The sequence below is a fragment of the Macrobrachium rosenbergii genome, chromosome 58 (assembly GCF_040412425.1).
Source record: "Macrobrachium rosenbergii isolate ZJJX-2024 chromosome 58, ASM4041242v1, whole genome shotgun sequence".
NCBI lineage: Eukaryota > Metazoa > Arthropoda > Malacostraca > Decapoda > Palaemonidae > Macrobrachium > Macrobrachium rosenbergii.
In genome coordinates, this window is record NC_089798.1 from 15,902,889 (window position 1) to 15,929,893 (window position 27,005).

The 27,005-nt window shown below is 35.9% G+C and overlaps 1 protein-coding gene across 47 annotated transcripts in view; it reads right to left on the reverse strand.

Moving 5' to 3' along the window:
- Positions 1-27,005, reverse strand: part of LOC136837145 (1-phosphatidylinositol 4,5-bisphosphate phosphodiesterase delta-4-like) — a 377,469-nt gene that overhangs the window by 75,959 nt on the left and 274,505 nt on the right. For 16 of the 47 annotated variants that reach the window (XM_067101771.1, XM_067101761.1, XM_067101762.1 and 13 more), the window contains one exon: positions 21,652-21,744. The exons of 26 other annotated variants lie outside the window; for them this stretch is intronic. In XM_067101771.1, coding sequence (XP_066957872.1) covers positions 21,652-21,744 — 93 coding nt within the window. Of the gene's footprint in view, positions 1-21,651; positions 21,745-22,234; positions 22,256-27,005 lie in introns of all 47 variants that reach the window. 5 more of the 47 variants (XM_067101776.1, XM_067101777.1, XM_067101760.1 and 2 more) reach the window with 1 other exon arrangement.

Consider the following 27,005-nt stretch of genomic DNA (forward strand, 5'->3'; position numbering starts at 1 on the left):
AAGTTCAGCCGCAATAGGAAGGGGGGGTGAGAAGGGGTGAAATATAAAATGTCAAAAATGTGGGGCAATGTAACTGAAGCAACTATCTTAACAGGAAAGGGGAAGGGTGAAACAGTTTTTATCCCGTGGATACCAATAATACCAACAAATCTCCCTTTTCACTTTAAGAGATTGCATTTACCAGCGGGACTTGCATTCTCAATCACGATCAACAAGGCACAGGGACAGTCAATATATTAAGTACTGTGCAGTGGATTCCAGATCGTCATGTTTTTCCCACAGACAACTTTATGTTGCTTGCTCCAGGGTGGGTTCACCCAAGAATTTATTCATTCTTGCTCCTGATGGTGAAACTAAAAATGTTGTATACAAAAAAGTTTTGTGTTAAAGTAGTATTATAGTGAATTTGTGAAAGATTTTACTTTATAATTTGTATATTGTATTTATATTTTTAAAAACCTGTAAATACAAAACCTTTGATATAACACTATAGATAGATTTGATTAATTTTCATGTCTAATAGAAGGTTGGGATAAATAAATATCCGGGTGTGTTCTAAGTTTTGGGTGTCCTTTGTATGTAAATATGTATTGAGAGAAAAATACTTTTTATTGGTATTTTGCTGTCTTTACATTAACATTAATATTTGAAAATAAGTAAATAATTCTATAATAAAAAAAATGTATTTAGTCAGGAAAATAACATGAAAATAGAGTAACTAGTGAATGTTGCGTGACCGAAAAATCTGCGAAATACCGAATTTTCCGCAAATAATTTGGAGACATTCCACAGAAAAATCGGTGAATAGGTGAAGTGGCAAATCCTGAACCGCCCTCAATAGGTGAGGTCAACTGACTTATATGTATATATTTAAACAAAAGAATGGAAATTCATACTGATGTATTATGTCATAAAACAAAAATAAAATCATATACAGTAGGCTTACATTGACAGTGTCATTAGGCTATCTACAGTATATGAACAAAAGCAAAGAAAATCTTACATATTCTGTTACGTCATTACCATTATTTTAAAAAAATTTAATGGAAAATCATACATATAGTCATGTCGTTACCTATTGAAAACAAAAAGAATGGAAAATTATACAGATGCATCCATTTGATTTTTCATTTTTCCTTATCAGATATGTCCATAGTCCAATCATACGGACATATATGATATTGGAGTGAAAGTATTCGACACTCATAATGGGAATTCTATGCATTTATTTACAGAAAATGCATAATGACATAATAATAATGTTTATGGGGTAAATATTGTTGAAGCTGCAAACTTCTCATATCGCTAATTGGCAACTGTCAACGGCACCTGGACGCTCTTGCTGAGAAGACCAACAACGTCCAAGGGTGTCTCGCAGTCTGCAGACCACCGCCTCTCGGCACTATTCAAACGGAGTCAAGAACGGATGCAACATAATACGTCATATTCTTCATTTTCTCTTCACATATCACACGCATCTAAAATCTGAAAGCACCAGCGTATTCAGGGTGAATTTATTGTATGAAAACACAAGTTCTATTTTATCTTGATCGTATGAATGATGCAAAATCCGACGATATGTAAAAACAGGTATAAAGAATGAAATGCTTCTCTCTTCACTTTTACTCGTTGTAATTCCTTTGTGTTTTATCTTACTGATTTCAGGAAATCACGGTTTAGTTGTACAATTAATATCGAATCCTATGGTATGATCAGAACTTTCCTATCTTGTGTAAAATGTGAGATAAATGAAGAAATATAAACATATTTCAAGTTTTCTGAGCTACAGACATTAAAATGAAACGGTGAGCGAGTAGCATACCTCCCAGTAACAGCCAATCAGAGGCCGCCAAACAAACGTCTCATAGGCCCAAGAATCTACCTTAAGTGAATCGGCTATAGTATCCTCCTCCTTCCATTTGTTACTATCCGTTTCTCTTCCTTCCATCTACACTTTCTCCTTCTTCATCCTCCTGAGCATTCCTCCTTCTTCATCCTCCTGAGCATTCTTTCATCTATTCCCATCCCTTATTTATAATTGCTATATACTTTCTTCCATTTATTGTTCCCATTCTCTCTCTCTCTCTCTCTCTCTCTCTCTCTCTCTCTCTCTCTCTCTCATTATTGAAATCTTGCCCTCTATACCCTCCATTTATTATTCATATTATAAACACTTCAACTCATCACCATGTCTCTTACATACACCTATTATTCTTCTCATTTTCTCCCACATCATTTTTTTTTTTATCTTGCAATTATTATCCCACCTCCAAAAACTATTTGCAGTTATTATCCCACCTCCAAAAACTATTCATCCTATGGTCAAAGTCTCCTCTATTTCCTTCTTACACTGTATTCTTCTCTATCTTCACTCCGTAAGTATTCTTGTGTAGTCTTATTCATACGTCTGGGTTTAATATGTATTCTTTCATTCCTACAACTACCATTTCTCTATTGGCTGTCGTAAGGCTTCATGGAATGTCGGTAGTTCCTCGCTGGGTGAGCGGGTTCCGTTCTCAGCTACCACTCTGTTGGTTGCGAGTTCGAATCTCCGACCGGCCAGTGAAGAACAAGAGGAATTTGTTTCTGGTGATAGAAATTCATTTCTCGCTATAATGTGGTTCGGATTCCACAATAAGCTGTAGGTCCTGTTGCTAGGTAACCAATTGGTTCTTAGCCACGTAAAAGTAAATCTAATCCTTCGGGCCAGCCCTAGGAGAGCTGTTAATCAGCTCAGTGGTCTGGTTAAACTAAGATATACAGGCGGTCCCCGGTTTACGACGGGGGTTCCGTTCTTGCGCCGCGTCGTAACCCGAAAATCGTCGTAAACCGGAAAATCGTCAAAAATCATAAGAAAACCTTACTTTTAATGCTCTGGGTGCATTGAAAACGACGTAAACTGCATTATTATTGAGTTTTACATCAAAAAAACCTTCAAATTATGATTATTCTGCCATTTTGATAAATTTCTTCCGTAGATCAGCGCTGCGAATAACCCCGAACATGCGTCGTAAGTGGGAAATAATTTCTGATGAATATATTTGAAAAGCTACTGAACCTCGAACGTCATATGTAAGTCGGAACCGCGTAAACCGGGGACTGCCTGTACTTAACTTTTTTTTTTTTGGAATGTCGGTATTACTGTCAGTCTTTGTTTTCTTCTGTAGGTCTTTTCTACAGTATACTTGTGTATGAATGAGTCTCGTCTTTATCGCCTTCCATTCTTCCTCCTCCTGAAGTCATCATGTGGTCTAAGATGTTCCTAATGTGTCTTCCTAATCAATGTCACCAACCTTTTGTGTTTGATGTTTGGAGACTCCACTTCATTTTCTTAATAATTATGTTATGTCTTGGCTTTCATCTACATATTAGCTTTTGAACAATTCTATCATTTTTTCATAGTTTTATTCTTAATTTTTTTATCTTGACAGATTAGCTTTTGACTCTTCCATTCCTTGGTCTCTTAGTTTCTATTTCACTTTGTAAACTGTTAGAATATTTATACTGTTCTCCTTTGTTCTTATAACCTTGTACAGTTCTGGCCTTAAGCCGTCTGGTCCAGCTGCTTTTGTCTCCTCCAGTTTTTCTAAATGTTTTACACATTTCCCTTTAAACATCCACATTATTCTTATGGTTTAGGTCTTGTTCTGGGGCTGCTTTTGTGACCATGTGCACTCTTAGTTCCCAGGGAACGTATTGTTGTGTATGTCCACTTCCTCATACTCCTGTTGTAACGCTTCTTCATTCTTCCTTTCCTCTTCATTCCATATTTTTGTTCAGTTCTCATGAATTTTATTGATTTCTTCTCCCCAGATCAGTTTCATTCGGCAGTAAGAGAGACTTTCAAATTGTCATCCCGATCAGACTGAACTTTTCCCCATTTTTAATGTCATCCCCCATCTCTGAATTTGTTCTATTTTCTGTTAAAAGAGTAAAATCCCCTTTCCCACGTCCTTTCTTCCTCCTTGCTATCCACTGCAACTCTCCTTTTTCACGGTCTTAAGCACTGATTGGCTGAAAGTACAACAGTGTTCGGTGCAGTCAGATTTTAATTAAATTACTTTCCCTATTTTTATACTCCCACCACTCTGCCATCTTATGTTGACTTTACTAAACTTGAATTCCTCCTCCTTTGTCCATCGTCTGGTCTTGAATTCCCCTGATTCTTTGTCCATCATCTGGTATTTTGGATGAATTATTCAGGTTATCCCATAGCTTTGTCAAATTCAGCACCAGCTTTGAAAAAACAGATATCAGGGTAATATAAAGTCTTGCCATCTTTCATTCTGCTCTTCATGATAAGAAAATATCAATTGTCGTCCATGTTTCTGCTTTTTGTTTTATTACTGAAATAAGTCAGTTTTTTATGCCGATAAATGATAAATATGTAAAGCTTGTATTATTGATGAAATTGAAAAGAAACTATGTACAATCTAAGTCTTTAAGTTGACCTGTTGCACCTTGAACTCATTTTGACTTTTGTTTTATAGGTTGATGAGTGCAGATCACCCCAATGAGGTGGTAAGTGTTCAGATTCATTTTTTTTTTATATTTTCTTTATTTTCTTATTGGAGACCTAAATCAAGGTGGTTGTTTAAATTGCTGGTTTCAGGCAACCCATAAGTTATTGAAGCAAGATGGTGTGATTTAAACTACGGTTTTAACTAACCAAGGCCTGCCTTTCTCCTGCCAAAACTTGGTTTTTTCCTTTCTCTTTCCCAGTTATTCTTACGAATTTCCAGCACCTCCTTTTATAATTGACAGTCTGGAGTCGTATCTTGTAACATAACTATGGTTGTGCATTTTTTTTTTTTTTTTTTTTTTTTTTTTTTTTTAAGAAAATTTTTTGTTCCCCAATTTTTCATGTTCTGGACCTTTCATGATCCCTAATACGTCTGGTGGATCCTGCTAATACTTAATATGGACATATGATATTTTTTAAGACTTCCACCTTCCTTCTAGATTAGAGGAATCATTAAAATAATGAAATTAAGGGTAAAAATGCTTCTTTAATTGATAATTAAAACCTGAGATATATGAAGTATTACTAAGAATTTCACTTATTGTCTCAAAATATAATGGTATTTTGCTAGCTATTTGAGTATGATGATATTTGCTTTCCTTTATTGCTGAATTTTGATGAAAAACAATTTTCTTTTGAGATCAAAATGAAACAGTGAAATAGCCCTATGAAATTAAATGAAGAAAATTTAAATAAAAATGCTTTTGAATTTACAGCACAAAGAGATAAGTTTTGTAGATATAATGTGGCCATTATAATATAGCCTATAGGGCCTAACATAAAAAATTATAATTTTGTCATTCAATGAAATCTGAACACCAAGCATTTAAAATAAAGGTATCCACTAATAAAAAGTTATAAAGCCAGGTGAATTTTTTATGGATGTCATTTATAATATGCTATAAAGAACAAAAAGCAAGACCTTCATTAGGTGCTTCAGCCATGAAAAGAAATACATATACTGTATACATTTATACAGAAAAAGAAACACTCAACTGAAAATGCTCTTTGAAATCACACTGCCAATAAAAAAAAAAAAAAAAAAAATATTCCATTTTCGCCAACACTGATAACCTTCAATTTTGATAAAAAAGAAACGCTGAGCCTGCATCTCTTTCACAAAACTTAAAAGAAAGGTACAGACAGTTTACGATGAAACAAAACATTAACTTTGGCCCAAAATTTTTAATGAAATTGCCTCTCAAAAAGGTTAAACTTTCTAGTCTGAATCGTTATCATTGCTTGAGGAGTGATCTAGTTCGGAACCTAAATCTTCTTCCGAGTCTTTTGAAGAATAATCCTGGAGTGAAGATTTATCCTTTATTAGACTTGATGCATTTATTTATCAAATCAAACATGACATCTTGATGATGATGGGAGAGATCTAGTCAATGTTGATGGCTGTATAGAAGTTCGATGAAGTTTTTCATCTAATGTCAAATGATGAGCAACATATACAAGTTTGGCAGCCCTATCTGTTGATAGACAGTTGCGATCAGAGGAATGGATATGCAATGGCGACTGAATGACCATTCAACCGAGGCACTGGTTCAGGGCAAATTTAATGTTCTAGTAGCCACTTTTGAAAGTTGTGTGTGGTTGCACATACCATTCCACCATGGGGTAGGGCTACACTGGTCCACACTTTGCCAGATGAGGGGTTTACTAAATAATTTTTCCTTTGCCCTAAACTCAGCTATTTCTCCCAAAACCTTTTACTCATCTATACTTGGCATCCTTAAAGCTACTTCATATGCCAATTCAATCGCATCAACTGCCTCTTCATCACTTATGTGACGTCCTCTATAACGGGGGTCCAATAAGTTAGCAGCCAGGTGAACTTTCTGTCCAAGAGCCATTTGTCTCTTAGGGACAACTTTTTAGGAGAGATTCTCAGTTTTGAGGACATAGAGGTTGGCAAGTCTGGCAACTGCTCATCAAAGGAACTTTGCAAATCATGAAAAACCTCTATGACAATTGAAAGATACTGATCATTGCCTTCAGTCATAGTTATTGCAGTTGCTACTGGTTTTAGTAACTGAAGATATCCTGCAATCTTGTCCCAGAAAGCTTCTGAGAGTAGAGTATCCTTTGCACTCTTTTCTAACCCTTTCTTCGCCTCCTCATCAATTGCCAACTTCTGTAGTGTATGCTTGTTTTCTTGAATTGACTGCATGCAGTGAATGATTGACCCCCATCTAGTTTTCACAGGGAGCTTCAGAGAAGTTTTGGCCTCATTTCCTTCACTTTGCAATTTCCTAAATATGGCCAAGAGTTTTTGACTATTCTTAATGTGCTTTACAAGATTAGTACATTCCTTTTGTATCGACTCAATATAGCATATCTGAACATTAGATGAAGTGTAAAATAAGACAGCCATATGTTTGTATGTGAGGGAATTCTCTCATATTACTACCCAGGCTTTCTTCATGTTTGCTGCGTTATCAGTACAAACTCCCACACCTTCATTGGGCCCACTTCCCTCACAACTGATTTAATGGTCTGGCTAAAATATTCCCCAGTGACTTTCAGCACCTGTTGAAATGCTTTTCCAAAATATTGAGTAGGAGCTGTTACCATTATGTTGATGATCCTCATTTCTGTAATAAGAATTTTAGGAGTTGTATATTTACTCAAAAGAATCCAAAATAGTAAACATATAGAATATTCAATCAATATGAAAACCTAAATTTACTCCTTATTTGGTTCGCATATTACCAGGTTCATTAACAGATTTTCAAGGATTTTTCTGTTCCTTTCATTCAATAAATCGAGAATTTGCGTTGTGTTTATGTATACAATTTAATTTACATGATCCTGTGATCGTATAAAATCATTGTTTGACCAGGAATAGATTATTTATATTTATTACCGCAACCTTAAAATATTTATTGTTTTAAAATGCAGTTTCTATCCGGCAATGCCCTTCAATAATCCCCTTTTCCACCCACAACTTGCCATTTGTACATACAAAAAAATCGTGCATGCATGCCCTTCAATATTATCACTTTCAACAAAACACTTATAAAATCGCTGCTGTGGCAACATGATGGTAAGAACTCCTCTCGAAGCTGTGTTAATTCCTTCCCCTACTTTACGAGTTACCGTGGGTAACAATGACCCTCGCTGTTAAACAACTGAGCCGGTAAGTCCAGATTCTGACTCAAGTCACTCAAATCAGTCAGAGATGACTGACGCCCACGCATTGAACCGCATTCGCTAACGACAATCCTCCCAACTCGTTAACGATTGCTTAGAGTCAAACAACCATTGAGTGTATTTTACTCTTTAAAAACACCCGACACAAAGAAATATATTATTACAAACAATTCAATACAACTTATATAATTTTCTACGCATCTCGCACTGCATAATGTTCATAATATTTCCTTTACAAAATAAAAGATAAATGACTGCTTACTGGTCTTTATAAATGCACTAGGTTCCATCTTAAGTCAATAAGTTGTATTACTTGAATCTTGGTAATTTAATAAATATATCTTGATTCCAACTGAGAATAGATGCAGTACAAAATCCCAGCCCGAGAAGAACCCTAAAAGAGTTCAGAGGTCTGGTTAAACAAATCATTTATAACTAACCCCCTATCAGCGTAGCTGAAATGTAACCAATTATCAACCATACTCTATACAGCAATGTTCTCTCAGGCTTTAACATTTCATATGGGGTTATTAGTAAATGGCCTGGCTGCCCCCATATAATTGCACCTAACACAGTGCTATTTAAAGTATTATCTAAGGTCTTTGCAGCATCCCTTTGGCCCCGAGCTGCAACAACTAATTGTTCTGCCACTATTACCTCAGTCTGTCTGCTTTCTTCAATATTGCTATTCACTCTCTCTGACTTATTCTTCACTAAAAAAGCAGTGAATGGCCTTGAAAGCCCAGTGTTTGGATTAAAACCTAAATTCTTATAATCCAGGAAACAACTACTGATGAACTAAGGTGTCAAACTCCATATATGGTTCAGAAAATAGGTTTTGATTTGGGAAAACCTTTTTTGGTTACCTCAGCTGTTGAGTCCTCAAGGAGTTACCTTCCAGTGTTTGGATTAAAACAGTCTAACCAGAGTTCCAACCCAATGGTGACTCAAACTAATGAGTTCAAAGACTGGTCTAGAGTTGGCTTATTTGCTATATGTTAATAATTGGTTACCATTACAACTAAGCTGGTGGGTGCTGGATTGCTGGTACTTGGTCTACTGTATTATATGTCAGATCTTAATGAAACTGAGAAACTTACTGCCAATATTCATTAACAGTTTTGAATGTAAATAAGGATAAACATTAATTACCTAATGTTTGTCCAACCATCTAAAAGTACTGCTACACTCTGGGATGATGCCACTGCTTCTTTGGCATTGAAGATGACAATCTTGATAGATATTATCTAGCAGTGTGTTTGACAACTGATCCCTACTTGGTATTTTAAACGATGTCTGCAAAATAGTAAAAAGTTTTACCTTTGTTATTTTCACTAGTCTCGGTGGAGAACATAAATGAAAATATGGCTTTTTGCCAGCAGTGAGCTTTAATGTAAAAACAGAGAAAAATTACTATACATGAATTAAGTTCTCTCAAGATTTTTAATAAACCCAAAAGAAAAAATTACAAAGGAAAAATTTCCAATGTTCTATATGAACAGATGAGCATATTCAATAAACACTGCAAATTTTGACCAACAATGAAGAAGTGAAAGGATGACTAATTTATGGTACTCAAAACTCAATTTCAAATGATTGAGGTGAATTTTATAATATCATAATATCTATTTTCACACAGATTTTTCTTTCTATTGCTAAATTGCCTTGTTACCCAAGCTTAGAGTATCTTCCTAAGCAGAATAACATTAGCAAAATGAATGTTGCCCTATGGACGGACAGTACGTTATCTTATTCCCAGCCAAACAAGAAGATCTAGTACATGTAATAATTAAAAATTTCAGTAATACCCAGATGCATAATAAATTACAGGGAATAGTTGTATGTGTATATTATGGATAATATAAGCACAGTTAGACATTGTGTGTGGCTTAGGAAGCAACAGAAAAATGCAGAAAATTGAAAAAATCCAAATTTGACTTTTTTCAGGCTGTTTTTATTCTGCAAAAACTAACCAGTTTTTTCCAAAAAGAAAAAACTTGCTGATTTTTTCTTTTTCAGGCTAGCCAACATAACATATTCCAGTTGATATAACATATTCCAGTTGATATGTATTAGATTTCCATACCCCACACTTATCTTAAAACTTCTGTGACGATCTTAAAAGATCCATTGTGACCAACACTTTCTGCCTACCTTTTTCCTTTGACATTGCATCCTTCCCCGTTACCATAAGAGTTCATTTTGTTGCCATTGATTTTCCTTTTCACTCCATTCCACTATCCACCTGTTAAGTGTTTGCCTTACGTTTTCCTCAGGATCCTCGTTCTTGGCCTGGGAATGAGGGGCCTGGGGACAAAATAATTGTCTAAGAGAGCCCAGTTCGCTATTAAGGCTCCTGATGCTAATGCAATCAGGAAGATCACCTTCTGTAGCTTGTGAGTTGCGGTTGTATTGGGTCTGCTGAACTGAGGGGTAGATAAAGTCCAAGTACCTTGTTCAGGGACCAAGTAATTGGGAGTCTTTTGGGAGCTGGTCTTTGTAGAGCAAAAGACAAAGGGAAGTAATAACTTCTGTGCTGGATGTCAATCCTGAATCCATAAAGCAAGGGTTCTGTTAATGCTGTCTTGTATGCCATGATTGTTGTAACCGCAACGCGTTTGTCTTCAAATAGATATATCATAAAATTTAAAAGTGTTTCTATAGAAAGTTCAACTGGGCTCTCAGTATGGTTATAATCTAACCATATCTTCCATATGGACTGGTATTGTCGGATAGATGACGTCCGTAATTTTTGCACTAGGTACCTAGCAATGTTGGGCGAGTAGTTTTCATGGTAGATAATGTTTAAAAATCCATTCGTGAACATCTCGGCTCAGAAAGGACAATGCGTAAACGATTTTCCTCCCTACTGTCTGGGATAGAACTGTGGAATTGATCTTTTGCCCATTGTTGAAGTGATAGGAACCAATGCCTGTGTGGCCAATCTTGACCTGCTGTATCAAGTAAGCTGTTCCTTTGAAGGTTAGGAGTTTGCTCAAAACCTTCGAAATTTGGGACAATGGAGGAAAAGATATATCATCCTCCAATTGTTCCAGTCTTGTAGGAAGGCATCTCTTGCTATTGCTTGATTGTCTGAGTTCGGAGATACATAAACTGGAAGTTTGTGGATTCTCATATGTGGTGAACAGGTCCACTTCCAGTTGTGGAAGCATGTTGGCTATTGTTGGAAAAGAGTGGTTGTCCAACATCCACTCTGTTGAGGCTGTCGTTTTCCTTGATTGAGAGTCTTGTTACATGGAGAGACCCTGTGAGGTGAATTGCAGACAGGTGCCACTTCTTTGCTTGTGCCATCCGAAGGATGGCTAGCATTACCATGTTGAGAGGAGGTGAACGTGATCCCGATCTCTTGATGCAGGACATTGAAGTCTTGTTGTCCTTTTGGAGGTTTGAGTTTTTTTAGAGACAAAAAAGACAGCCATCAGTTCCAGGAAATTGATATGACACTTCCTCAGAGTAGCTGACCACCTCCCTGCCACCTGACGATCCTCCCAGTGTCCTCCCAACCTGTCAACGAGGCATCTGTGTGTACTTGTCACTATTACAGATGGAGGAGTCAGGGTGACCTGTTTTGCCAGAGATTCCTTCTGGGTCCAAGGCTGAAGTATCTCCCTGACTCTTTCATTCTTTTGGTGAGATATGTCTTTTTTGGTGAGATCTGGTCTCACAGCTTTTTCCTGCATGCGACCGCCAAAATTTGTTCAAGTTTTTCAATTGCAATCTGAGTGTTGGATCTATTACTGATGCAAACTGCAGTAACCCATCATGTGTTCTAATTGCCAACTGGAAACTGGGCTGCTCTAGGAACCTTTTGAGGTTTTCCTCAATCTGTTCTGAGTTTTGATGGGAGAGACAACAGGTCCTGAAGAGTATCCCAACACAGTCCCAACCACTGAAAATGTCTGCAGGGCATGACCTTAGGATTTTTTCCATTTATTATAAAACCTTTTGACTGTAGTCTGTTGACCATTGCTCTTAGGTTTTTAGAAGATGTCCAACTTCTTTTGGGCCCCCATGATCAAACAGTTGTCTAGGCAGGCTATTAGTTGTATTCTTTTGTTTGAGCTCTCGATAGTCATCCGAAACTAATTTTGCAAACAATTCTTGTTCAATGTTGGTAGGTCAAGGGCATGACTTTGAATCTGTACAATCTTTCCCTTCCAGAACCAGAAGAGAGAAGCCTGATGGGACATGAATATGCATCTTTCAGATCTATGGCAACTGTCCTAGTTTTTGGAATGAACCTTCTGCACAGTAGTTCTCCAAAACTTTTAGGCAAACAATGTGTTTGTTCAATGTTGATTGTTGAGAATCCTCTTTTTTGGAGGGGAGGGTTTTTGAGGAACTAAAGACACACCCACATGTTTCTGCACAACAATGATGTGTCCCCAAGGAGAAGACTTCCACTTCCATTGTCTGTCCTGTCATGGAGTCAACCCCCCAACCAAACAATTCTTATTGGTATCCCCCTCCTCCTCTACCTTTGCCTTTGATAGGCATTCCAGGGGATGCTTTTCCTTTTCCCCTATAAGATGGTTTTTGGACCTTGTGAAAAAGATGTTCTTGCTGTTGTTGCTGTTGCTGTCCCTTTGAAGGGGTTGTCCTTTCTGACCACCTACTGTTTTTGAGGAAAACTTTTGGAGGTGATTGCAGGCTGAGTTTTAGATCAAGATAGTCTTTTTTAAATTGGGTAAAGGGAAATTTTAGGTTTTTGTTTCATGAATTCCCCTTTTCCCCAGAAGAGAGTACACTGTACACTTCTGTTGGAGGGCATGCTCATTGTTGAGCCACAACAGACTCCTCAAACAGGTCCTTACAGAAGGGGTTAGACTGTAATAAAGCAGTGACATTGGGGATTGACTTGATGGAGCCCTCCAATGTTTCAATTTGTGCTTTTATGCGCCATTCTAAAAGTCAAGAGTGTTTCCCATTGGGTTCTCATAAGACTTTTGGTCACAGCAGCAAAAAGTGTCCTCGAATCTTCTGGAAGCCTTTTGGTGGCAACTTCCAGCAAGGTGGTAGAGGTTATAATAAGGAGAAGAGTCCAGCATGGAATTCTGATGAAGCTGTCCCATCTGAGATTCTTCTAGGGTCTCAATTTGTTGACCAAACTACCAAGTTTAGCTATATCTTTTTTCCTTTCAGGGAGTTGAAGTGTTGTCCATTCCTTGGTGGAATTTCCCAAAACTGGGATGACTGTGGCAAATGGTTTTAGTTCTGCCATTGTCCCTTGTTTTTAGTTACTACAAGTTCTGAAAATCTGTTTCACATGATTAATTATTTTGAAAGGTGAAGGGACAGAAGGCTGGGGCTACTTGGTGAGCAAGTGGATCTTATTCAAAATGGAAGTAGAGATCCATTTTCTGTTGATCTGATAAAGGATGATTTCTACAGCTTTTAATGCCATATTCCCACATAAGAAAACTGTTTCTGTTAGTGGTTTCTCCATGTCTGGTGAAGATGGTGGTAGGTGCCATTCTGTATTAGGGAATGCTGCCCTGTTTCTAAACTCTACATGCACAACTTCTATCATGGTTTTTCTCTCATTACAGATACTTACCATCAAGAGAGAAAATGCACATTAAGTTGTCTCGCCAAAGGATTATCAGTATCATCAGGGGAGAATGTTGGAGCCCCTGTTGTGTTTTGATCTGAAGTTAATTAGTCTTGATCTTGTTTGGTCAGAGTTTGACCATTTTTTGATTGCAGATGCAAGACTTCTAACAATAGACATTGTTTGATTTCATTTTTACTGTTCAATCACTCATGTCCATTATATACTGCCGTTTGGATGGGCATCTTTGATATTACTCACACTTTGGGGTGTATGGAACTGACCAGATGTTGCAAACTTTGTACAGTGAATCATGCTTCATGTCCTTTATATATTGCCAATCTGTGGCAAAATACATCTTGAAACCCCTCAAAAACACTTTGCTCATTTTGACAGTTTAAATGATCAAGAAAAACCCAAAAAAATGTGTATCCCTATTTTAATAGTTTTATCACAAAAAAGTGAATTATCATGAAACTGAAAATACTAGTAACTGCCTGTTACTGCGAATGGGCGAAGAATAATGGGTAGTTATGTTCCACTATACCCTCCAAAAATGTAGTCAGTTGAGAACCTGTTATGGGGAATGGATCCTAGTATCCCTTTGGAGGAAAGATCTATTCAGCAATGATAGCTGCATGGGGAATCCTGGGTGAATTCCTTCTGGAAGATTTCTCCCATGACTAACTAAAATTTGTGTCCCTGATCCTTCTGGGTTAAGCAGGGCCATTTCAGAGGCAATGTCCACTTTCATATTCTTTAGAAAGATAATCACCCCCAAGAGGAAAGATTCCTCCATTTTCTCTGCAGGTTAGTACTGGGAGGTACTGGGGACTGATGTTACTGGGTTTTGGCCCAAACATAGATGTTGTTCTGAGAAAGGGTTAAAACTCTGCTGCCGGAGTTCTGCCAGAAAGATATAATCTCCCCCATCCTCACCCCTATTGAACCCCAGGACCCATCGATACAGCTTAAAAGGAGTTGCTAGGAGGATAGTACAAATCTCCCCCATACATGGCGACCAAGCGAATTTTCCTTGTTTTTTACAAGGACTATGCTCATGGCAGGTGGTATGGGCCATACCCACTGGCAAATAGTGAACCGAGCAATTTGCTACGCAACACTGGAACAGAGGATTCCACCTAATGGCGGCCCTGTAGTGATATAAAACAAGTTTTTATTAGAAGCTAGTTAGTGTTAATTGTTTTTAAATGAGGGACACTTCTGTAGTTCCTCATATAGTTTCCATATTACAGGTTAACTTGATTACAAGTGTGTAGTTTTAATACATTTAATTAAATATCTATGTTAACTTAAACCCTCTAAGGTGTAGGTTAGTTTTCATATCTGTATATGGCTGTATTACTTATACACTGTTAGTTCTTGTGCAATGGCTATGTGAAATTTTTAATTCTAATTGTCATGCCATTCAGACTAACTGCCATGAACTAATTTGTTTAACTAACCCATGCTACTGTTTTATATAACTTATTTTAATGCTTCTAGTATAATCTACATTATGCTAAGAATTGAGGATTTCTTAGAAGGTTCTCGCTTAACCTATTCTAGGCTTATTTATAAAACTTAAAAGATATAAACTATACAGAAAATAATCTTATAACCTGGTTTTCTGTTTTATGTGGCCAAGACTACCCTTTTATCTGATATTCAGTCATCACTGTTTTAGGCTAATAGTAAGATATTCCTTAAAATAGGGTTCCTACTTAATCTGGTTAGGCTACTGCCGTTCTAGGTTTATATCACCTTTAAGGATATAGGCTACATAAGACCCTACTAGTATGTAGCCTTACAGATATGCTACCGAGTCATAAAAACTAGGTTATTTTATTGAGCGTAGGGTACTGTTTATCTATAATCCAAGGCTTATTTGTTCTTTCTTAGCCTAGTACAGTACAGGTATAGGGTATTGCCTAATCAAGATTATTATAGATCACCCTTAAATGTATAGGCTATATAAAAACAGAAACTTACTAATATTTAACCTTATAGTTAGTCTACTATTTTTTGTCTAACCCAGGTTGTTGTTTACATCCAATCCTAGGCTATTTGGTCTACTGTATAAAACAGTAACTCACTAACGTGTAACCTTATAGCCAGGCTATACCTTACTCAAATCTATGCTACTGCCTAATCCAGATTATTTAATTCATACTTAAGGGTATAAGTTACATAAAATATTATTACCTTAGTATGTAACCTTAAGGCTTGGTTACCATCTCATCCAGCACAAATTACTACTCCATCTAGTCCTCGGTTACATGGTCTAGGCTAATGATTTAGTCCAAAAATGGGATGTTACGTAAAAAGTTATCACTCAATATAAGGTATTGCCTAGTCCTAGATTATTTAGATCATGCTCAAGTGCACAGGCTTATTTAAAAGGAAAAAATTAAAGTAATATGTAGCCTTATTGTTAGGCTATCAATTTTTTTGCCCAGATATTGTTATTATCTGATCCTAGGGTCTTTGGTCTAAGCTAGGCCACTTAATCCAAGAGATGCTAGGGGAAGCCACTTAAGGACGACAGCAATACTGTATTATGCATTTGCAACTTCAGTAATGGAACCAATATTTTCTTGCTCATTTTTTAACTTATCACCTAACATTATACATGGTTGTAATTGCCTTGTGTCTCAGATTAATAATAAAAAACAAAATATATGATACTTTTAAAACTTTATATTTAAAAAGAGTATTTTTTGGAAAGAAAACATTTTTTCAAAAACCACTTGTTAGTTTTGGAATGCTTCATGCAGTATTTTCTGAGACAATTTCAAATTTTTTCATGACAATATTACTCCTTAGCTATTCAAGAAACACCTATAAAGGTACAAAAAATATACAACAGTTATTAATTGGTTGAATGGGTGTATATGTGTGTGTGTGTATATTAACTGTCATATGCACACTAACTTCAAAACCAATATGACTACCATCACTGTCATTGTAATTATCTATCTCGATATCACTATTTGATGAAAATGAACAAGCATCATCATCAAAAGCCATTACTGTATCCAAAATTCACAAAATAAACAAAGATTTATAAAAATCTTCGACCAATGCTCAACTTCACGGTACAAAAACCTCCCCGTTCCTGCCCCCGGGGTGATGGAAGGTTTACACTTTTGCTATTTTTATACCTATGATTAAGAGAAATCTGGCATCTTTTATGTTCAAAAGTGAGCTGAATGGCTGGTGAGAGTGTTGACATCACCCAAACAGAGCTAAGGGGAGGGACTAAATTTACCGCGATATTTGAAAGTAGTGTCGGTAATGTCGTCGTCCTAGCGCAACATATAAAGCATCGATTCTAGCGATGCGCAGCACCTTATGAGTTACGGATACGTAATCCTAGGTCATAGGCTACAGACAACATCCACTATTAATCTAGTCTAAATTATTCTCACTTACTGCCTAGATTATCGTAGACATTGTATAATCTGAAAGAATTTTCTATATTAATGATAACTTGTGGCACATTTCTTTTAGTTAAAACATTTAGTTAGAATTTAAAACAATTTTCACTTTATGAAACTAGCAATCAACAAGCCAGGTTCTGGCTTTCACACAAATTATCAATTCCAAAAGTTTAAAACTAAAACTTTCAACTTGAACTTACTATTAAGCACTTATATTGCTATTTTTGATGTTTCACTGATCCTTGATAATGGAATCGGAGAAAAAAGTTGAATTTTTTTGGAGCACTGGTAATGACGTAAACCGTTCGCTATTGACCAACAGAGAGTAATGGCTCCTTGGTCTTTAACGGCCTGGTTGTAAACAAGAGGGTGGACGAGCATGCGCAATAGTCACTTTTCTTTCTTGCAGGTTCTTTGACTTTGGAAAAATTGGGTTCAGCTTCGCTGAAGATAACAGAAAGTGCCCTCTTATCTTTGAGTCCATTATATACTGTATTCCATCACGTTATAATGTTAATCATTATGACAGAGTACCTGGCCAAAAAGACCAACTAGAAGAGAATTCTTTGATATTAGTCTAGTCACTGTGGAGCTCTGGTAGACCATGGAAGGTAACTCCTTGAATACGAAACAAGCAACTACGCTATAAAAAAAAAAAGGATTAACAGTGAAAGATACTGAATTTCTCACCAAATAACATAAGGAAAGAGAGAGGTAGAGAGAGATCACTGGATGCAAGTAACATGTCACCTGGGACATCTATAACACTAGCCCAGCAGGGGGTACCTGAGCCAACACCCACCTCCAACCAACAACATCAATTAGGACTAGAAGATCGCAATGCCTCCAGGACCAATTCCATCATCCACCCGCAACCAATCAAAATTCAGTCCACTAACCAATCTGTCAACTATAAACCATCAACCTGCTATATGTACCTGTGTAACATGCATGTCAATTCATTCATTCTTTGTAAATGATAAATGACCACCAGAGCATGCGTCGAAACAGAGGTAATAAAACTAGGATAACAGAAAAACTTTACGTCCTTAGGAAACTTGATATAACAGCTACATGCTAATGAAAGGAATATTGTAAGACAAACAGAGAAGACTTTATACAAACTGAATGCCATAGAAATAACCATTATTTTCAATAATAATAATAATAATAATAATAATATTGTTATTGAATCAACTGCTGTTTCAGTGGCATTCAGCCTATACAGAATCTTTATTTTTCATATTGTATTCTTCTCATCAGTGTGCAGACAACATAAATTCCCAATGGACATGGAGAGATATACTGTACTATTGTTATTGTTTAATTATTAATGCTTACATTTTGACATGCACGGAGGTGGTCATCTACTGGAAAAATTAATAAAATACGCAAATGTGCAGTATATACAATATATAGCTGGGAGCAGGTTTACTGTTAGCAGCAGTCCAGATGTAGTGATTTGTTATCCATCTTATTTCTCTCTTTCTCTTCTTGGCACTTGATGCTGGTTGGTTGCTTGTGTTTTTTCTCTGTTTCTGTGTACTTTGTTGATGTTTGGCATTAGCCAATTTATTTCTTTCTTATGGTGGTTGCTGTTACTCATGATGAATAGCAGTCTGTTCAGTTGATCTGTTATCAGAGATCTCTCTCTCTCTCTCTCTCTCTCTCTCTCTCTCTCTCTCTCTCTCTCTCTCTCTCTCTCTCTCTCTCTCTCTCTCTCTCTCTCTCTCTCTCTCTCTCTCTCTCTCTCTCTCTCTCTCTCTCTCTCTCTCTCTCTCTCTCTCTCTCTCTCTCTCTCTCTCTCTCTCTCTCTCTCTCTCTCTCTCAATGGTATTTAGCACCAAATGATTTCTTATGTTTCTAAGTATGAAGTACCACTGATGTCCGCACCTTCTCAAAGCCTAGCATACGCTACAAAAAATGCCCTCACATGAATGCTGTAAATGAAATTGAATTGCTCCAAACTGTCATATGGGGAACATAAAAAATCAATCAGAGCCAAATCCCACTGGGAGAGAGAGATTGCCATACCACACCACACCCTGAGTAGACCACCATTCTTGGAGTAACCGCAAACAACAAAAGAACCTACATAGAAAACTGGCCAACTGTATCAAACACCAATGAAGGAGAGACAGATAGAAATGTAAGTGAACAACCAGCACCAAACATCTATAAAAGAGAGTGCGAAACAATGAGTAACAACTTCTGCAATGGCACTACAATTGGCCAATGACAATTTGACCTGCTCTGACTTCTGCTAACCTTTAATCTTCTCCCTGCTATATATATGTGCAAATCTTTTAATTCATTCTCCCTGTAGATGATCATCTGTGTACATGCCACAAGGTAAGAGTTAATAAATAAGGTCAGCAGAACATCCTTCCCTGTCCATTGGGAATTTTACATCATCTACTTGATGATAAGAAAAATACAATAAGAGAAACAGAGGAGACTATAATCTGAATGGTGTTGAAACAGCAATTGTTTTCAATAACAATGTCAACAATAATCAGTGCTGAACTTTCATTCATGAACATCTCATTACATCCTAAGCTCATTTCCTATGTTTAGAATGCTTGCCTCTTCATTTCCATAAAATGTTTACATATATCACTAAAAAAATAATCCAACTTTTGAAAATGCTCAAGTTCATCATGACAATGAAAATGAACAAAGCCATTTAGCATAAATGACAGATCAGAACACTTCATGTTTCTTTGAAATTAATCAGAAAGCTAAAAAGCTTAATGAATTAGTAGTCAGTACTACAAGCAGCACAAAAATATTAGAAAAATGTTATTAAAATTAAGAATACAAAATTTTGGTGACATACAAAAATATAAATTTACCTTGAAATGCATTACATTACATTGAAACACAGAAAATTTCAGAAGCACAAATCTCTTATTTTACTTAAGCCTCAGCATTACAATGCAACTACGTAGCCAGGAGAGAGAACCATTCTTGAAAGATGAGATGATGGGTCAAACTTCTAGAAACAAAAAGTAATTCAAAATTTGTATGTATCTATAAAATGCACAAGCCACTTCCAGTATTTCATAAAGCCAGACCACCATTTATTGGGAGGTAATGTAGTGTCTTTAATATAGTGCCTTCAGTATTAGGACCAAAGCATGTTTCAAAATCACACTACTGCAAAAATTTGGTCAAATTTTCACAGGAGATAAGTCTTTTTCTCCAATTACCCTCTCAATTAATTAGCCTTCTATGAGGTAAATACAGTATGACTGATTAAGAGAAAAAAAAAAACTTCCTATCACCAAGGCATAAATAGCACTGCGCATCTTACTTATTCACATGCATATGAATAATCGTATACCATATATATGTAACCTGGCATATATATGTGGATACCTACTAATATGCAAATGAATGAATAGCCGTTTTTACTGTCTTTTTTATATGATCATTATAAAGTTTTCTGAGTAATTGTCTACTGTGAAAAAATACTTTCACACAAAATACAACTTCCTACCTTTCAAAGTTTTGAAATACTTCAAAGAATCTAGTACTTGTTTCTAATGACCTTTTCTCAAAATTTATATTCTTATGAAGAAAAGGCATTTTCTCAAAGATGACTTACTGAAATTCAAAGTCACTTTCAGATTATGTAATAGACCTACTGGTTAAGTGAAGCTGGCAAAAATTATTTTGCTTAACTTTTCTTTTTTGTAAATTTCAAAATACAAAAAAATTCCATTCAAATTAGATGGCCTTACAGTCATATTTTTTTTGTTTCCTTAAGTATTGGTTGAAAATCATACAAAATTTTAAAGCAATCCCATACCTAAAAGTTCAAAACCCTATACAATATAATAATGGGTTTTTATGAATCATAACTTCATGATCTATATCACCAATATACTGATGAAATCCTCCAGAATTCTAAAATTCATCTTGGTCAAAAACTTTCTCATTACTAAATCCTTCTTGTCCTTGGATAACCAAGACCTTTTTACCCCAAAAGGTCCCTGTAAATCAATGACTAGTTGATCTCTAAGCCTGCTACCATTCCTCTTATGTATGAGAATTTAATCCTGCATTAAGTTTTCTAGTAATGGAAGAACACTTTACAGAGCTTACCTCTACCTCAATCATTTCCCTTATGTCAAAGGTACTGTATAGGGAATGATTAACCAGATCTAAAGAAACCCAAAACTGCTGCATGGTCTGCTATTACCACCTACAGAAATACCCTCATAACATTCCAAAGATAAACTTTTCTCAAGGATACTAAAAGGAAAAAGTAAAAGGAGTGTGTAGCATTGTACAAGCATCAAAAGAATTGCATATAAATCCTACAATACATCATTATGCAAGGAAAAATATACTTCATATATATACTAAGAAGCCAAAGTCTACTTAAGCCAAAGCATGACAACTGGGAAAACACAATTTCACCTCCATCTTTTCTGTATTTGTAATTAGCAAAAAATGTCTAAAATTGTTTAAAGCACTGCTTCTATACCATGAATCTATCAAAAGCAACATAAAAAAAGCATACAGCCTATCCACCTGGTCAGTCATATAAAAAAAAAGAGGGACAGCTAAAGATTGACAATAAAAACAAAAAATATGTATAAAATATCCACATGTAAGGATAGGTATGTGATGGAAAATGTTGGAAAACAGCAGAAGGCTCCCCAAGCAGAAAGCTACTCCTCTTCCACGAATGACTACTACTCTGCCACAGCAATACGTAGATCTGCATATGCCAATGCCTAAGTAAAATTAAAGGCCTTTACATTGTATGAACACAAATTTGTTACCATCTAATATTAAAACATACATTGTTGTCCTTTAAACATACAACAGCAGCAAATCAACAAACCACACACAGAAAAAGAAATCCAAATTCTTCCAAGCAAGTCATTAAAGACTTATGACAAGATATTCACTACGAATGTAAGATGGCCACATCACAATACCTGTGGCAGGGATTTCCTGCGTTTCTTTGTGGAAGAGTTCTTAGACCTCTTTAGGCTCTTGAAAGAGCGGTAGAAGGACAAGTTGAAGAAGTCCTACGTCAAGTGATAAAAGGTTAAACAGCATTGACAGAAACATAACAGGAAAGATTAAAACAGCTTGAAAGCTATTGCTACTTTTTAGAAAGAACAAGAGCTAATAAAGTGCTCCACTAGCAAAAGACATCTTGTTCTGCAGCTAATACATGCCATTGTTCACACAATCTTAATACAACTGCTAAAAATGAAACACAGTACAGAAAAGCACATTACATGACAATATCTACAGTTCTCTTTTAACCAGGACTATAATTTTTCAAATTGTATCTGCACACATCTTAATATCCTTTTTTATTTTGGTATGCTTTTGGATTGCATTCTTTCATTTGAAAAATCACTATCTAAATACAATAATCCAATTATTCTGTTGTAACTAAAACCTGGTCACAAGGAACAAAAGTGCAAGATGCAAGGCATTTCTAAGACAGTCTGCTTACTAACACATTATTAGCACTCTGAATAAAGAAAAAAAAAACAGATAGTATACCTCATAATAGTAGCATGCCAGCTAAAAGAACAAAATCATACAAAATTCAATGGTAAAACATTATTTTAAGCTGTATTCAGCTGTAATCCCTGAAAATAAACATTATGATTTTCATAATCAATTAAAATTATTTGTTAGAAATTCCTTACAAATAATGTCACAAAATGAAAATTTACTCTACATTTCATCTCTTCTAACTGGAGAGATGCCATAATAGCATCCAGCAACACTAATTCTTATTTGAATCATTGGTATTCAAAGTACTGTATTTAGCATACTCAAAGACATATTGCATCTTTTCCTCCACAACTATTAAAGATACCACAGACTTCAAAAGGAACTCTCTCTCTCTCTCTCTCTCTCTCTCTCTCTCTCTCTCTCAACTTTTCATTGTTGCTTTATCTCTTTATCTACTATTAAAGTCTCCCCCCCAAAAAAAACACTGGCAATGAATAACAAGCTTTTAGATACTCAACAAAATTTAACAACAATAACTACGAAGGAATTGAATATTAATTCTTCCTGAATACCTGTACTGAAAAATATAAAGAAAAATGACAGGACTTTATAAACTACTACTACATGTATAAAATAATAATATAAAAAGGTATCAATTTAATGTTCTGTAGACATAAAGAACACAATTATGAGGAAATGACCATCAATGTAGCACTATCCCTGACAATATAGACACTGATATTGCATTTAAACTATATACACAGGCCCTTTAAAATACCAAGAGCTTCCTACAGCTATACCCTAGGTATGGCTTCATAAACATTCAAGTTCATACATATGAATTATGGAATCAAAATCTATCTATCCCAACTTCCTTATACTGTACCTACAAGCTTTAAACAAAATTTACTATCCAACAGCAACTACAAAGAACTGGAGTTCTATAACTTTATATACCTCACAAATACTCTTCTATTAATGACATAATTCTCTCTCTCTCTCTCTCTCTCTCTCAAGAAACCTTGAATACATATGCCTCAAAGATCACATGTAATTGAGCATGCTCTATACTGTTCACAGATGAATCACTATCTGTCATGGCATTCTACAGAGAATTCCAATATTCTATCAGTGTTAAATTACAAATAGTTCAAAGGCAATACAAATTAAACTACACTTGAGATATTTTGCATACACCTGTGTCATAATCTTTGTCTATGAAAATGATTGGTTTTATTATTACGTGAAATTCCTTGGTAGACACAGTATACATACATACATACAGTACTATGTGCCAAAAGTTAACAATATTACTCTTCCCAACTTGTAGAATACAGAAGTTTATGGTGGAGATATTATACAGAGCTATACCAATGTACAATCAAGTGCCAATTATGGTACATGGAGATAGAGAGAAGACTCTCATATTTTTTGCTTCTGTAAATCATGACAAAGATTGAATCAGAACCCTATACAGCATGGATCAGAATTTCTTGATTCTACAACAAAAGAAAAATTTAAACTGCCGTTCACACTATGATTGACTCTAGAGTATGCAAACACTTTTGATGTTAAAATTTTGTGAAATATGAAACACATGTAACTCAATGTTCTTCCTCTCAAGACGTCCCAATTTAAAAGAGCTGTTTTACATACAAGTGTTTGGTTAATTTGACATTAGTCACATAAATTTTCCCTTCAAATTAGGCCACATAAGTAACAAAGGAATTCTTCGTCTCCCTTGTTCAAAGCCATTTCCTTGCATTCAAAACCACTGTATTTAGTTATCCCAAATAATGATCCAATTACTGCTTCAAATTACAATATCTTTTTATATAACCTATCTTTTCTAAAATCTAATCCAAGTGTTTTAAATAAAATTTTAAAGAAAATAAGTTTTCATACACTGACATTAACTGTACACTGCCTTATTTCTGCATGCATGGAAATCCCAGATACATCAACTTGTTATCATTTTAGATTACAGGGCCTCTCCTGCAAATGCTGTCCTGCATATGGCACAATGACTGCTTCACTCTCCTTTTAAATAGGAAGCTTAATGAACGGGTTTGTATGAAAAACCTTGTTTTGTGCTATGAAAATGTAGCTTTTTTCATCACAACCTAATTAATCATATACAGTATTGCCATGATATTAATTTAAGATGAGTGAAGCGACTATGGCTTCCAAGGCAAAGTCATGATCACAGGATTGGTGGAGGACTAAAGATGAATAAGATCAGGGGCCATCCTCCAGGAACTCTAAATGTACAGACATTTTCACGCTAGATATTGGTATACATCTAGTCAGCAGTCTGCACCAGAATCTTACTGAGTACCTACCATTAGCATGAAGAATGAAGATGGGTACCCTAAATGGCCAAGCTTCACATGAATGCCAGAGAGGTGAGATGGCAAAGTTGCAGTGAGGTAGATGAAGATGAAGGAGCACATCCCCTCCCCACTGGTAACACATGACCTACCAAAGCAATCTGCCCCATTCAACACACATCTAAAAGTCTAAGTTACATCTCTTCAACATAACTTAGTAAAAATATAACGACATCTCTAACTTCCTACTTGAAGGATGGAAGCAAGTTTCAAATTGTCCCTAAAGACAAGAAAGGAGGAAAGATCATGTAATTAACATTCTTTTACCTTCAATGTAACCAAAGTAATGTCTGAAACATCAGGGTAAGCCTTCATGATTACTTGACAAAGTCACAATGAGATCTTATTCTTAGAGATTTATTTATTCCTATGACCCATGCTAAGAAACAATCTCTAAGAAAAGCAGAATTTCAAATCTAATCGCCATAACTTGACAGAGGTTATACAAAATGCAGATATGGTACAGAGCACAAGACAGACCAATTAATGACCAATTTTCTTACTGCTTCATTTCCAAATGAAGAGCCAAACAAAAATCACATACTCAGGATAATTTGCTCTTCTCCCAGATATACGAACCTAAAGTCTTTCATATGAATACACCTTTGGCGACAGCTGGTCTGCACACTGAATCTTTGTAACAGGCAATAAAAGCGAGGGCCCCACTAACTCAACTGCTGACATCCCTTTTTTCTTCAGCAACATGACAACTGCAGGGTTGATTAGAGCTGGGATTATGAAAAATATTCAGGTTTGTATATCTAGGAAAACTGCAAATTACCCCAAAAATGCAAACCTTTGTCTTTTATTTGGAGACTCACTGCTTTGGCAGGAGGTTTGTATCACAAAAGGGTCAATGTTTCCAAGGAATCTGAACACGAGGTTATGAACCTGTGCCACATCCCAAGTAGCCTGTGCAAAACACAAGAGACTACAAGGAAGGTTCTTCACCACCTAGAATAACCAGCTTCCCATTCAAGTGTATAAACAGGGAAAGGCTGACCCCTGCATCTAATGTGAAAGGCTGATTGGGCCTTGTTCCAGAGTCCAGTTCACCATGTTGAACCAGAAACTACAGAACACACTCACTGGTGGTTGCAAGGGTATAACAACCATAGTGCAAGAGATTGTGTATATAAATCCACAATCACTGCTTTTGAAGGTAGCCAAGGAGTTCAGAGGGTGTCCAGGTCCTCAAACACACTGGCCAGAACTGGGGAGGATTAGAAGAGGAGCATCCTTTGACAGACTGTGAAAACAATTGGGTATGAGATCATCCCTGCAGAAAGACAAGGGACATGGTTCTGGATAGTCCAAAGATCAATCAAGGGAGGAAATACACTGAACCTCCATCATGAGCAGGGAATACAAGAGAAATTGCACAAGACAACCTTACAAACCTTCCTTCTTCAGCAGTCTGCAGACTGAAATAAGAGGAACAGGACAGAAACAAAATCCAAATGCTCCTCTAGAAACACATCAATCTACTCCTCATAATGCATAATGTTTCTCTAGCATTCAAATCCAAATCTTGTTATAAAAAAAAAAAGTTGGTATTCTGTATGAACCATCACATAATAATAAAAACCATTGCATAATAATAAAAAAAGTAGTGAACCTGGAGACTTAACACAAGAACTTGTAAAAAAAAAAAAAAACACATTGCAGGAGCAGAAGAAAAACTGTGTCCCTGACTTGCTGAACAACCACAGACGCAAAATAGTGAAAGTGTTACAAAAATAAGCATTGCTGAGTCATACCTGATATAATGAACAATCATAAAAAAAAAAATTATAAAATAATCAACACAGAGAGGTTTAGCAGTCTTTGAGAATAAAGATTATGTACAATATAAATTGTAAAATCATGAACATAAGATTATTTTTAAAACCATCGGGTATTTCTTTGGTCATATTATTCATTGCTCATGTTCAAATCATCTCCAAAAAAAATGTATATCTTAGTTTAACTAGACCACTGAGTTGATTAACAGCTCTCCTAGGGCTGGTCCAAGTGATTAGATTTATTTTACGTGGCTAAGAACCAATTGGTTACCTAGCAACGGGACCTACAGCTTATTGTGGAATCCAAACCACATTATAGCGAGAAATGAATTTCTATCATCAGAAATAAATTCCTCTTATTCTTCCTGGCCGGTCGGAGATTTGAACTCGTGGCCAGCAGAGTGCTAGATGAGAACAGAACCCACTTGCCCAACGAGGAACTAAAAAACAAATTTAATCTTTGATATATGAGGGCGAGTCTAATGTGACTATTTTTTTTAAATCCAAATTAAGTTCACAAATATAATTTGAAATTTACATAGTCTGCAAATAAGCCTTGCACTGATAACTTTTTATGAAAATTTTTTATCCAAATTTGAATTGCTACTAAAATTTTCTAGGCATTTTCTTAAAACAATC